General features: G+C 36.0%; 4 protein-coding genes and 1 long non-coding RNA gene across 6 annotated transcripts; 4 read left to right on the top strand and 1 right to left on the bottom strand.

Moving 5' to 3' along the window:
* Positions 1-164: 164 nt before the first annotated feature.
* Positions 165-2,870, top strand: AT3G19900 (uncharacterized protein). Of its 2 annotated transcripts, NM_112880.3 has the most exons (6): positions 165-403; positions 780-1,058; positions 1,458-1,592; positions 1,829-1,885; positions 2,145-2,279; positions 2,423-2,870. In NM_112880.3, the coding sequence occupies exons 2-6, from the start codon at positions 783-785 to the stop codon at positions 2,486-2,488; spliced, it is 669 nt and encodes a 222-aa protein (NP_566650.1). In that variant the 5' UTR covers positions 165-403; positions 780-782; the 3' UTR covers positions 2,489-2,870. The 2 variants fall into 2 exon arrangements, with proteins under 2 accessions (NP_566650.1, NP_001327924.1); NM_001338425.1 differs by having other exon boundaries at positions 1,829-2,279.
* A 332-nt stretch (positions 2,871-3,202) lies between these two features.
* Positions 3,203-3,433, bottom strand: AT3G03925. Its single transcript, NR_141048.1, has one exon. It is a non-coding gene; the product is annotated as an other RNA (long non-coding RNA).
* Positions 3,434-3,739: 306 nt separating this feature from the next.
* Positions 3,740-8,098, top strand: AT3G19895 (RING/U-box superfamily protein). Its single transcript, NM_148733.3, has 12 exons — positions 3,740-4,550; positions 4,707-4,823; positions 4,924-5,116; positions 5,369-5,535; positions 5,660-5,834; positions 6,210-6,271; positions 6,658-6,739; positions 6,843-6,900; positions 7,040-7,146; positions 7,320-7,403; positions 7,497-7,567; positions 7,684-8,098. The coding sequence occupies exons 1-12, from the start codon at positions 4,129-4,131 to the stop codon at positions 7,808-7,810; spliced, it is 1,665 nt and encodes a 554-aa protein (NP_683575.2). The 5' UTR covers positions 3,740-4,128; the 3' UTR covers positions 7,811-8,098.
* A 1,099-nt stretch (positions 8,099-9,197) lies between these two features.
* On the top strand, positions 9,198-10,430 carry AT3G19890 (F-box family protein; the record flags this gene model as incomplete). Its single annotated transcript, NM_112879.1, has 1 exon — positions 9,198-10,430. One exon carries the CDS (start codon positions 9,198-9,200, stop codon positions 10,428-10,430), a length of 1,233 nt encoding a protein of 410 aa, NP_188623.1.
* A 2,305-nt stretch (positions 10,431-12,735) lies between these two features.
* On the top strand, positions 12,736-13,905 carry AT3G19880 (F-box and associated interaction domains-containing protein; the record flags this gene model as incomplete). The annotated part of the gene is made up of 1 exon (NM_112878.1): positions 12,736-13,905. One exon carries the CDS (start codon positions 12,736-12,738, stop codon positions 13,903-13,905), a length of 1,170 nt encoding a protein of 389 aa, NP_188622.1.
* Between the last annotated feature and the right edge of the window lie 61 nt (positions 13,906-13,966).

The following is a 13,966-nucleotide window of genomic DNA, read 5'->3' as shown; positions in this document are numbered from 1 at the left end:
TTATTTACTTTTATCTCGAAAATTAATTCATCATAATTGTTGACTATTTAATCCAAATTTATATATTTTTTTTATATCATAGCAATTTTAAAATTAAATATCATATTTATCTAAACTAATTTGGATAAATATGTGTTTTTTTTTGTCTTTTTATAAGTCATGTATTTTAATTTAAGACGTTTTTGTGCATGCTATCTTTTTTTTTTGTTCTACTATAATTTTTAGCAAATCTTATGATATCATTGATATAGCGAAAATGAAAACTATACGCAAAGTTTTAAGAGTTTTATTTTTGTTTCCTCCTTCACCGTTCATTCACTGATATGTGTGATATCTCTTTGTCCCCCATCTATTAATCTCCTCCTCCGCATCGTCGCCGTGCACTTCCCCACCTCTTCCGGCGGTAAGATTACGCTCTCCCTCTACTTCTTGCTAAATTCTTAAATTGAGTCTCTGCTTCACTGGTTATCTCCCTCACTTGTTCATGTTTAGTCGCTTCTCGATGAATCCTCAGATAATTGCTGCTTAGTTAGCAGAACAGCGATTTCTGGATGAATCTCTTAGAATATAAAAGGAGTGAGATTGATTATGATGCTACGAGATTCATATTCTTAACAATTACTACGCAATTGTCTGTGAAATCACTTTATCAGGAACTTTTGCTTTGGTTCTCTACTTAGATTCTGTATCACTGTGTTCACTGTTGGTTTGAGGATTAGATTCATCCTCTATTAGATTCTGCAAATTGCTTCATGGTTTGGAATTTCACTGGTTTACAGGATATGATGAGCATTGTATCAAGTCATCATCACTGTCAACAATCTGTTATACACGAACGTAGCGGTATAGGAACAATATCTAAGGTTTCTTGTTCGAGATATTGCGGTCCGTGTTTCTCTGGACGACTGGCTTTCTCTCATAGCCTCTGCTTGAAGACTACTTATGGGAAAACTGATAGGAGAAAGTTTTCAAGAATTTGCAGTATTGTGGATGATGAGGGGAATCTAGATAATTCGGATGACGAGGAAAAGGAATCACTCGATGATAAAACTAAAAGGGTATGTATGAGAAATCTATAAGCTTTGTAAACTCCGGCCATTTTTTGCTGTCCTCTAAGGTGAAGTCATGACTTGACCTTTAAGAACTGAGACTTGGTTTCCCTGTGCTTTATACACTAGAATTATATTAAACAGTCAATGTGGTTTTAATCCTTGTTGTACATGAAAGCCTCAAACTCTCTAGTTCGTGAGATTACTTAGAATGTTGATCTACTCCTGCTTGATCCTGGAAAAAGTGCGTAACTAATTTGATTTCTTGAGTCCTTTTGATGTCTAAATGTTTGTCCATCTCTGTCATGGCTTAGTGACACAGCAAGTAAACAAGCGTTTTGTTTAAATTTATTGGTTGCTTGATATCATCTAATCATTTAGAATTACTTTTTTTTTCTTTTTCTTTAGCAAGCGAATGATATGAATCGGGCTAATCTTGAAAGAATGGTTGGGTCAGATGATTCTGCATTTAACGGCTTAGATCTTGCAACCCTCATCAGACAGAAGTATGGAAAATCTTATGATGTTCAACTCATCAAGAAGGTATGCCCTTCTGTATTCAAGTGTGTTTGTGATTCTGTATCGTAGAAAGAAGTTAAGACCTCCAATCATCTTCATTTCATTGCATGAATACAGAATCAGCTTTTACGAAATTCAGTTGATCATTTTCCTTTTCATTTTGAGATTTTTGGTGTGAGCTTTATTTTATCAATGTGGAAAGATTTGTCGCTTTAGAAGCTAAAAATATAAATCATAGTTCTTAGATGTGATTAATGTAGGAGTTCATGGGGAAGAATCTTCTTGCAATGAATGTCATGTGGAAGTACAGAGAACAGGTAAGAGAATCCTTTGCTGTATACTTGATCACAGAAGCCTAATGATATGATAGTTCAATTGATTTTAGTGTACTTGTTTGGACTTTAGATAATTATGATCTTCGTTTTCCATATCATTCAGATTTGGTATGAGAATCTTTGCCACATAGAAAGATGAAGTGTATATCCATATTTTGTTGGTATAGTTCTTGCTTTTGCAAGTCAATCCTTGTAAGCTAATTCACCTTTATATATTTCTTGCTTCTTCTTCAACGCCTAGAGGTCTTTTCCTCTAACCGAAGAAGAATATATACTTAGACTTGACGATGTAGCCAACATGTTGAAATGCTGGGGAGCAGTCTCACATATCCGTAGCAGCCTAGCAAAGTCGAAGGAGCGACCTCGGATAGGGAAGGTGAGATCAACCTAAAACAGTAACCTTAAAATTCAGACATATATTAGCTAGATCACCTAGGTCGATTAGAGACCACTTTGATACTTTAACATCGTTTTTTCTAGTTTAAAAATCGACATGGATGGTTTCTCCTCTTCATGCAGGCTGTCAGCATTTTCATAGACATGGATTCGACAGGGGGAAGAGCAAATGAATGGATTTACAAGTAAAAATCGACCGGTTTGCAGCTGCTAAACCAAGAAATCAAAAGGTTTTGTCTCTACGTTTATCGTCATCAATTCATTTTGAAGGCTCTTCAGTGATGGTTGCCTGCAGAAACCGAGGTTTTTGCTATATTTGATGTCCAAATCAGGTAGTATATATGTACATGTGTGTATTAAGTAGACACAAATCTTTACTTGAACTCTCTGTGTAAAATATCTCCATGTGTTGAAATTCAATCATCTTTGTGAATCTTCCTCTCTTTGTGATCTGTAAAAGTATTAGTTTTGGCATTCATGTCAGTTTGGGGACCTTTGAGTTGGCTTTGCCCCCAAAACAAAAGTAGCTTTGGGACCATTCCTTGATTAATTTCATGGGTTTGTTTACTTAGTTTTGTTTCAAGTTATATGATTTTTATTAGACATATGATAATCAAATAAGTTATAGTTTCCGGTTTCTAGTTGAGCAAGTCCTGCTCCAATATTATAAGAGCACCTTAAAATACATATTTTTTAGTTGGAAACTTAAACCAACATCATGTTGGAGCATCGTGATACTTTTTTATACAACACATAATGATAATGCTCATCTTCATCATCATTATCATCACACTCATCCACCTCCACGTCCTACATCATCATTAATTTGAGGTTATTTTTCTTTTCTCATAAAATAAGAAAAAGATCATATCATCATTATCATAATTACTATTATTGATGATGTTGTCACATCACGATACACATCATGACTCACATCATCAACGTATGCTTCTTAACTTCATCATGAAAATTCAAAAGCATCCCTCTCTTCTCATCACCACAACCACTAACAAGTAAAACATCCTCATCATCTTTACCATCCCCCATACATCCTCAATTCCTCATTCATCATCACCCCTATATCCCCTTTTTTAGTCAATATATACTACATTAAGTATTGATTATATTATTGCCCACACATTAATGCTACTAAACTAAAAAGATTTGTATTAAGATAACGTTTTATAATCGCAACTTACATCACAATTTTTCAAATTTAATCTTTCAATTAAGTTTTGACCAATTAATTAAATTTAATTTCTTACAATACATACAATTATGTGTAGTGACAATTTTCCTGGCTACATCGCATGTTTTATTTAATTGCGTTCTGTAGTAAATTTTTAAAAAAATGTAAATTAACTAAAAGTAAAATTATTATTATTTTGCCACCAAGTAATAATTTATTACCAGAATACATCAAATTAATTAGTGAATCATTTCCAATTCGAATATGTAGGTAGTTTGACCAAAAAGGTAAAATTACAAAGCCTTTAACACAAACTCAAAACCAGAGTCTACTACATTAGAAATTTTCACAATTACAATTCTCCGGCGAATCCAACGTTTCCGGCACAATTCTCCACTATATTGACGGCGATATACCCTTATACGGCGTTTCGTGGTTACAATTTGTAACCTAACTACTCATCGTCTACCCAATTCAAACCAGTCAGGTTTCCGTACAGTAGTAAAATCACAATTCCTCTCTGTAACAACGATCTCAACGACTTCAACGAGACACGTTACTATTCCAATCCATTTTTCCGACGCCGGCAACTGAATCAGAATCGGAAAACTCTAGAGACATATGGTTGATTGGAGTGGCGATGCACCGGCAGGGCTCGTCTCCGATTACGCCTTCAAACTATAACGCCGCCGTTTCAATTGCTTCTGATGTACCTACTGGTTTAACCAAGTCTCCTTTATCTCACGCGATTCCAGTTTCGCCGATTTCTGCTGCTTACCCTTCCGGTGATCCTATTTTGATGATGTCTGGGACTCCTCTCGCTAGGGTTCGATTATCTGAAATTTTGCCTTATGAAGGAGCTCCTTCTCCGGTGTATGCAAAAGCTGTGGAGGCTTTGTCTGTGTCTTTGATGAGGTATAATGCGTCTGTGATCGAGATAGGGAGTGAAGACACTGCACTGATGCGATGTGGCCTTGAAGCTGCTCGTTTGTATTTTAGAACTAGAAGCCTTACTGTTTCTGGTAAAGGCAATCGTGGCCTCTCTATGTATAGAGCCGGAAGGTTAGCTCTTTTGCGACATTTTTGTTCTCTGGTTTTGGTTTTTGTAGAAAGAATTGGTTTTGCGTTTTTGAATTTGAGAAATTGGTTTGATTTTAGTTACTATAGCAGTTCTTGATCTATACGATGTGTAGTGAGTGATTTTTGTCTTGTGAACAGGTCTGTTGAAGATTTAGATTCTTCACCTCCATGCATGGCTGAGATTTTCAGGTGTTTGGGTAAAGTAGCACGAGCTGCTTTATCTGCAATAGCAAGGCATCTACGTTTAAGAAGCGAGTAGGATGGTTATGATGCTTATTCTCTGTTTTTACTAATACTTGTTGTGTCTCTTTACTTTTATTAACTTATACAATGAGCGTATCTCCTTTTTTTGCAGTGTTTTTAACCATATGCTTGATGACTTTCCACTAGCTCCGAACGAGGTTTCCTCCTCGGTGCTACTGGCTTCCTATGCTCATGCATCGATACAAAATGGAAAACATGCTTCTGGAGGTGGGAACCTATCTGCTAAGATTGAAGTTGAGAAGGGTTTGTTGACACTGTTCTGCTCAGATGGCACTGGCATTCAGGTAACCTCTATTGAACTTTTTGTGTGTAGAAGGTTACATATATGCTTTTATTTTAGCTAAGAAACTTGATGGGAAAACGTGTCATATTTTATCCTTTCGAGGGACGAAATAGTTGTGTAAGAATACTATCTATGAGTTAGACATGATCAGCCATAATCCTGAGTTTCCATTTTGCTTGATTCATTACACTATTCCATTTAGTACATTTGGCTTTTATTTTTTTGTTCCTTCTGAAAGTTCTTCTTTCCTTAGGTATGTGACCCAAATGGTCGTTGGTACACAGCAGATAATGGATGTGGGGTGGGTGATCTCTTACTGATTACCGGCAAAGCGCTTAGTCATGCTACTGCAGGTCTCCGTCCAGCTGCCTCTTACAGAACTACTACCGATCATTTGTCTGCCACTGACACTCGAGGAAGGTATGTTTTTAAGACGAAATAAGCTTTTCCTCAACAACTTAATGACAGCTTTTCCTTAACAAACCTTATGACATGAATGTATGCATACATATTTGATTAAAACTTTAACTCTTTCCACTTGCAGGGCATCATTAGCTTTTAGGCTTATGCCGAAAAGTAATGCTATATTAGATTGTTCCCCAATAGAAGCAGCCGGCCATGTAATTCCTCAAAGCTATGTGCCAGTATCTGTTAGTCAGTTTATGGATAACCTCTTAGCCGAGAATGACACTCTAGTTAATCCGCCTGTGAAAACCAATGTAAGCTCACCCTTTATTACAGTAGTAAAACTAGCTGTCTAGATTGTAGAATTACATTTAAACGTATAAAACATTGATATCTGTAGTACCCAAATCTGCCTTTTTACTTGACATTTGCAGCAGAAATTGTATTGAGGAACGAGTTTTAAAAGTCATATGTCTTTCCTATTCTTTCAGATCATGCATTTTTTTCTTTTAGATACTCTCAATCGAGATTTTAATAAGTGGACGTGCTACTTATATTACTCTTTTTGAGGATCTCACTATTTTGGATCTGTTTTATGATTGGCACTACCTCAATACTATAATGATATAAGTTTCTCTGTTTGATGTTAACTGCTCAGAGCACGAGGTCTTATGAATTGTTGATGTCAGGTTCCACGGGATGATGTTTGCAAAGAGCCTTCCTTAAGAAGTGTTCTCTCGGATCCAATTTCGTGAGTACCATTTTTTTCCTTAGTGTATAATATTATCTATGACGAATAAATCTCCTCTCTTAGTATGGTTAGTTGGATGAATTGCTAAATCTGATCACGTAAAAAGTACCCTAGCTAGGTTTTCTTGAGTGCTGGCAAGCCCTTTTTCTAAACTTCTCCTCAAGTAGTTTTCTATTCTGATTTAGCAAGTGGTCCAAAGCTAATCATCCGTGCCAGATAGTAGACATACACTGAAGACATTATTTAGTCATATTTTGTTACTAGCTCCATGAGCTGTATAATATGTTCAATTGTTTTCCACCTTTTTATTCTGTTGCTGTAATTTTGCGAAGGCAGTGCAGTGAAAAAAACGTTCTAATTTGTCTGTTGCAAACTTTTGATGTTAGTGGTGCTTTTCTTGAAGATGCAATGGTTGTCTCTTGTGGACATTCATTTGGTGGCCTTATGCTTAGAAGAGTCCTTGAAATGGTTGGTACTAGTTTACTTCGATTCTATTAATATGCTAGTCTCATGTGATGGTTCTTCCTATATACCCAAGAATATTTAGTAACCACAATGATCTTATGCACAGTCTAGATGTACGCTCTGCAATACAGAGATCGAGTCTGGGTCTCTGGTTCCTAACCATGGTAATTCCGATAAAGTTCATTATCTTCTTATCTGTGCTCCTCAATAAATAATTTGATCCACGATAGTCTTTTCGGGTTTCACATTGACAAACAGTCCTAACCGAGTAATCATATTTCTTTGCTAATGTCGAACACATAGCACTTAGAGCTGCCGCTTCAGCTATCAAGCAACAGGATGATAAACGACTTTTCCACAACGCAGCCATGAGAAGGCGTAGAAAAGAAATGAGTGATCAAATGGATGTGGTGAGATGATCTGACTCTGCTCTACATATTGCTTTTGTGGGTGGTTTCCGATTACATAGTTACCATCTCCAAACTTATCAGCCTGCATCATCATCTGTTTTCTGGTTAGCTTAAGCTTATGTTGTTGATGAAGATCTGATACAAGTTACAACTTGATCCCAAATTCTCTACAGGAAAATGGAGATCCAGCTACGGATGATGGTATGCATCGAGTGGTGCATTATCCATTTGCTGTAAATGAGAAAGTTCTTATCAAGGTAGGCCATTACATTTCATTTTGGTTCTGATGCATTTTTTCCAGCAGATAAAATTTGGTTCTAGCTTGTTATGGAACACATTTCCAATTGCAGGGAAACCGGCGAACTCCAGAAAAGTTTGTTGGAAAAGAAGCAATCGTGACATCTCAGTGTCTCAATGGCTGGTAAGTATTACTCTATGATATATAAGAGCTGAAAACAAAACTATACGTGATAGGTGAAGCGAGTTGTTGAGTTCAATTCTCAAACTAATCCATTCTCATATATTTTTCAATAAAAGGTATCTATTAAAGATTGTCGAAAGCGGAGACAATGTACGGCTGCAATACCGATCCCTAAAAAAGATGGTGAACGATGACAGAGGAGGAGGCCTACAGGCTCAACCGGTTGAGAGCAATAGCTTGTAGAATGTAATCATATTTAACCCTTTTCTTTTCTTCTTATTCTGTATCTCTAGAGCTAGAGAGAAAAGAAAAGATAATGTGGTTTGGGGTTTTGAGATTCTGCATAAATTTAAATCGTTTGGTTAGAAAAAGAAAGTAGTGGAAGACTATTATTGTAAACTATATTAGCCTCCTAAGTATTAGAGGTTTTGTACAGAACAAAATGTTAGAAAAGAAAAAACAACTGTGTTACTCTTGTTGATGTGCTTCCTACAGAGCAAATTGCTTTCCAATACGATACGGAATTTTGCATTTTACTAATTTAGTAACAAAAAGATTCCACTTTTTTTATATGTAAATGTGTATTCAATCAAGTTGATATATCTAAAGTCTTTCGTTAAGATGGCTTATTGTTATGTGTCACAACGGACAACACGTGGCTTGTGGTTTGGAACCTGCATATGGGAATAGCCATGTGAATCAAACCTAGAAAGTAGAAACTGACAGACCAGACAAGTGTGATCTTGGATACGACTACAACATGCTCATATTTATGGATCAACGGAAGTTAATTAATTTAGTTTCAGTTCATTTTCCTTGGAGGTTAATGAACAACACAAACTCAGGGTTTCTCGTCCTAGATTTTGCGAAGCCATTAACAAACAAACGTTAAAACAGTCTTGATTTTAGGACATGCTTAATATGTCTTTTAAAGGAACCTATAAACAAAGATTAGACCATGAAAAATATGAATTTCAGTTCATGCACCAAGACTTTCACCAATCATAATCATAGGAGCCTTAGATGTGCCAAACAACTAATTGTATGAAAATACCTTGTTTTTACTTGAATTTCCATTTTATTAGTTTTTAATTTAATTTTCTTCTGCAATGCCATTTTGCGAGAGGATCAGACAGAAATCGCATATTTTGTAAAGATATAAATTTGTATATCAAATAAATTAGAGTACTTAAGTTTATACAAAAGAGAAGACATAGGTGTGGTTACAGAAGTAAATGTGATTGAGTATATAGGATTAAATTAAGGGATTTGAATAACGATAGATGATATGAGTATCCTTGACATATTTAGGGTATCGCGCGTTATGCAAGTTGTTAGGGAAAAACACACACTTATTTAGTAGACGCATATATAGAGTGGGAGTATTGGGCAAGCGTGGAAGTTAATGTGATTACAGAAGTAATTTAAGGGATTTGAATAATTTAATGATATGAGCTTCCCTAAGAGTGTGAGTAGTGGACATATTTAGGGTATCGTTGTGAAAGTTATTAGACGCACACTTATCTAGTAGACGCTAATATAAAGAGTGGGCAAGCGTGGAAGTTAAAAAAAAAAAACAAATCCTCTCACCAATAAAAAAACCAAAACCCTAATTCTCCATTTGACAACAATGACTATGATCTCTGATCTTTCGAAGGATTTGGTAGAGGAGATACTCTCTAAGGCTCCGATAACTTCTCTTGGAGCCGTGAGATCCACTCACAAACAATGGAACGCCTTATCCAAAGGTCGGCTGTTGTATAAAGCGGAAGCGAAGGATCAGTTTCTAGGGTTCATGGTGATGGATCATAGGTTTTTATCAATGATATTCCATCTCAATGGAATTCTAAAAGGAGACGGTGAAGGCTTTGATCGTCCATCTATCAGGGAGGTAGGTGATATAGTTAATCAAATCGACATCTCTAAAGTGTTTCAATGCGATGGTTTAGTGTTGTGCGTTCCAAGTGACAACTCTAGTGTTGTGGTTTGGAATCCGTATTTGGGTCAAACCAAGTGGATCGAAGCAAGAGAACCTCACGACGAATCAGACATGTTTGCTCTCGGTTACGACAAGGACAAGAACCACAAGATCTTGAGGTTGTACGATGAGTGTTATTACTACTACGAAGTTTACAATTTCAAGACAGAATCATGGGGGGAAGAAGATCACCTTCCAGGCTGGGATATAGATTCTTATAACCGCGGCGTATCCTTAAATGGAAATACGTACTTCTTGACTCAAGAGCAAAGAGCAAAAGATAAGTATCGTGTTTTCTTGCTTTGTTTTAACTTCACAACGGAGAAGTTTGAAAATTTTATTGCTATGCCGTTTAAGTATCATAGGAAATACGTTGGAACACTTTCTTGTGTTGGAAATGAAAAACTAGCGGCTCTATATCAGCGCTGGGATACAGGCGAGATGGCCATATGGGTAACCACTAAGATTGAGTCCAATGAGGTGTTGTGGAGCAACTTGTTTAAAGTTGATATGAAACCACTCGTTAGGTTTGGCTTTCAACAATGTAAAGATGAAGCTGGCAGTTTTTTCATTGACGAAGAGAAGAAACTCGCGGTGGTTTTTAATCTAGATAAAAAACGTGGTAAAAGGAATAACAAGACACGTTGTTACCACACAGCTTACATTATTGGAGAGAAGGGATACTTGAAAAAAGAGGTTCTTGGAGAAGCTGTGGAGGTCCGAAAAGACGTGTATCGGAGCGCACTTGTGTGTTCTAGCTCTTATGTTCCAAGTTTAGAGAAGATCAACCAAATTGAAGAGGAAGAGGAAGATAAGTGCAAATCAATCAAAATGGTGGACACAAAAAGGCAACGTAAGAAGAGGAAGAGGAAGAGCAAAAGGTAATAAAACTTTATTAACAGAAATACCTTCTTCCTTTTCTTCATTCGTTTTTGTTCTTTGTTTTTGCAATGTCCTTTGGACAAGACTAGTCAAATTATTTCGTTTCTGTTTGGTTGAACAGACAAGACAGTTTGATCTTAAACTTAGTTCTTTGCTCTTTTTATCTTCAATTACCGGCATAGTTAACATATTTTAATACTAACTTGTTTTGTCTAAATTCATTTATTAAGAAAAAAAACAAATACATAGTTGAAGATCTAACCTAGAATACATCAATTAATTAACTATGATACAAAATGATGTAGTAGATGCAAAATATCTTTAGACTCATTTCATTGAGGCACGAATAAAGTTCTTGTCCACTTGCATTAATTTCTTCTTCATACAAATAAGAATATATTTCTCCAAACAAAACAATTTGTGTTTGTTCGTTTAGGTAACTTAATGTAGGTGAGCAAAAATTATATGAAAAACCAGTAAAAGTCTCTTATACTGCATAAATAAAGCTCATATAAGCTAAGCTAGCAAATGATCTGTATGCACCAATGTGGATCCTTCACCAACTTCCATTTTTGCAATACTCTTTATTTTTCTCATTTTCCCTCTGATTTTCGTCATATCAGAACCTCTTGATCATCTCCATATCTAATGTATTCGAAGAGAGCCCCCGCCGAGGATGAAGTAGATCGATATGCATTTCTGTGTCATGTTTTGGATTAGAGAAGTCAAGAAGAGTCATTATAAATGACAGTCAAACAAGGCTACTACAGTTGAAACTAGTTTTGGTCTTGATTTTGAGTTACATGAAGATAGCTGTTTCTTCATTGACGAAGAGAAGAAACTCGCCGTGGTTTTTGATTTAGCCGAATCTAAACGCTGCAAAACAGCTAATGCTTACATCATTGGAGGTGATGGATACTTAATAAACAGTGAATCTTGGAAATAATAAAGCAGATAGTTATACCGAACTTATGGTATTTAGCTGTTATGTTCCAAGTTTAGTGCAAATTGATGACCCAATTGCAAGACGCGATAAAAGAGAGAGGAACAGGAAGTGGATGAGCAAAAGAAAAGAGAAGAAGAGGAAGGGAACCAACAAACAACAAGGTCTAACACCAATGAAAAAGAAACAAGAAGTACACTTACTATTAATTAATCGCTAATACGATGATAGCTTATCTCTTTTAGTTTAAAAAGACATTTTTATCTGTCAGAAACTTTACTAGAATACTTCTTTGCTCTTTATCTCATATTTCACCGGAAAAATTAACAGATTTTGAAACAAATGGTGTATCTCTGATTTCATTTATTGAAAAAATAACATATATATGATACAAAACAACATCCTGAGACTTTTTGTAGTTGTTAGTTTTTGTAAGTAGGTGCGGGACAAAAGAATAAGAAATGGCAGTAAACAGTTACTCCTATTGCAAAAGCAAAGCTTCTAAGTAATCATCAAGACATCAACATAACATAAGCTAAGCAAGGCCATGATCTGTTACTTATATATGCTGCACCAATGTCGATACTTCAACATCTTCCATTTCAAACAGCAGATGACATTTTGGCGGCAGAAACATCAACATCATACCCGGCTCTAGGGGAGTGCCAGAGGTGCTAGTGCACATGGTCCTCATTTTTTTTTCTTAATTTTAAGTCTTCTAGTTTGCAGATTTTTTTTTGTTTAGGGAAAAACTACAAAGAAAACAGCCACCAAAATAAAAGATAATAAGTTTAAAATAAAAATACAGTAAACACATGTCACATAAGATTATTTTGTTTAGATTTAAGGGCCATTTTTGTTTGTAGCACAGGGCCCAATAAAATATTGAGTCGGGCCTGTATGTATGTCATGATCAGTTGATCACAAAGAGCGCCTCGGTTTAATCTTGTTTTCCCTGCCGAGGGTGAAGTAGATTGATTGATCATGCATTTGCTTGATCGCCTTGTTCTTCTTCTAGGTTTAGTATTTATCCATTTTATTCAAGTATTTTGCATATCACACGTTTCCGTTTCATACATTATCTGTTTTGTGTCAAATTTTGTATGAAAAGTCAGTTCCTTCACTTCATTCTTCTATTAAAGAAGACAATAAAGAAAAATATAAATTATATGTGCCTATTGGAAACGATTTCCATTTTCTTTTTTTTTGTCGATTTAACATTTTGCAAGGCTTACATATTTATCTCTTTGAAGGTTATAAAAGAAAAAAAAAGAAAAAAAGTTTTGGCAAAGATGAGTTACGCTACGCATATATAAGAGTGGCAGGCGTGAAAGCTAGAAACCCTAATTTTCTTATTTGAAAACAATGACGATGATGAGTGATCTTACGCAGGATTTGGTAGAGGAGATACTGTCTAGGGTTCCGATAACTTCTCTAGGAGCAGTGAGATCCACCTGCAAAGGATGGAACGCTTTATCCAAAGAACGGATTCTATGTATAGGAGAACCAAAACAGCAGTTTCTAGGGTTCATGATGTTGGATTATAGGCTTTGCTCAATGAGGTTCAATCTTCACGGAATCCTCAACGAAGACTTTGTTAGTATATCAATGTATCAAGTCGAAACATCTCAAGTCTTTTACTGCGCCGGCTTATTGTTATGTGTAACAAGGGAGAAGTCATCAAGGCTCATTATTTGGAACCCGTATTTAGGACAAACCAGATGGATCAACACCAAAACCACAAAAACAGGATACAATACGTATGCTCTTGGATGTGACAACAACAAGAATCACAAGATATTGAAAGTTTTCTGTGATGACTACCAGTGCTACTACGAAATTTACGATGTAAAGTCTAATTCATGGAGTGCTTTTAATGTCACTGATCCCAACTGGCATATAGACTATGATATATGCGCATTGGTAAATGGAAATACTTACTTTTTGACTAAAGAAAGAATACTAGTGGAAGATTCCGATGAAGATGAAGATGAAGTTGAAACCCCTGAAATCTTAATCTGTTTTGATTTTACGGCAGAGAGATTTGGCAAGTTTCTTCATCTACCGTTTCAGTTTGATATTGATTTCGGAGATACCGGAGGTCTATCTTGTGTTAAAGAAGAGAAACTCGCGGTGTTACTTAAACGCTATGATCAAAATGTGATAGAGATTTGGGTTACTACTAAGATTGAGCCCAATGTGGTGTTTTGGAAACCCTTCTTAAAAGTTGATATTGAGACAGTACTCGGTGCTCTTCTTGATTTTCAGCTTGACAGTTTCTTCATTGACGAAGAGAAGAAACTCGCGGTGGTTTTTAGTTCAAACAAATCAAAATGCTACAAAACAGCTTACATTATTGGAGAAGATAGATACTTGAAAGAAGTGGATCTTGGAGAATGTAAACCATTGCGTAGCCCAATTGTGTGTTTTAGCTCGTATGTTCCAAGTTTAGTGCAAATCAACCAAATTGCAGTACCCAAAAGGAGAGAGAATAAGAGGAAGAGGAAGAGCAAAGGAAAGGGTAGAGAAGTGTGAGGGACCGAACCAACAAGGTTTACCACTAAACGAGTACATGAAGACTAAACATTAACCTACT

Source organism: Arabidopsis thaliana, chromosome 3, assembly GCF_000001735.4.
Source record: "Arabidopsis thaliana chromosome 3, partial sequence".
NCBI lineage: Eukaryota > Viridiplantae > Streptophyta > Magnoliopsida > Brassicales > Brassicaceae > Arabidopsis > Arabidopsis thaliana.
Note: the sequence above shows the minus strand (reverse complement) of the source record. Positions and strands in the feature narration are given on the sequence as shown.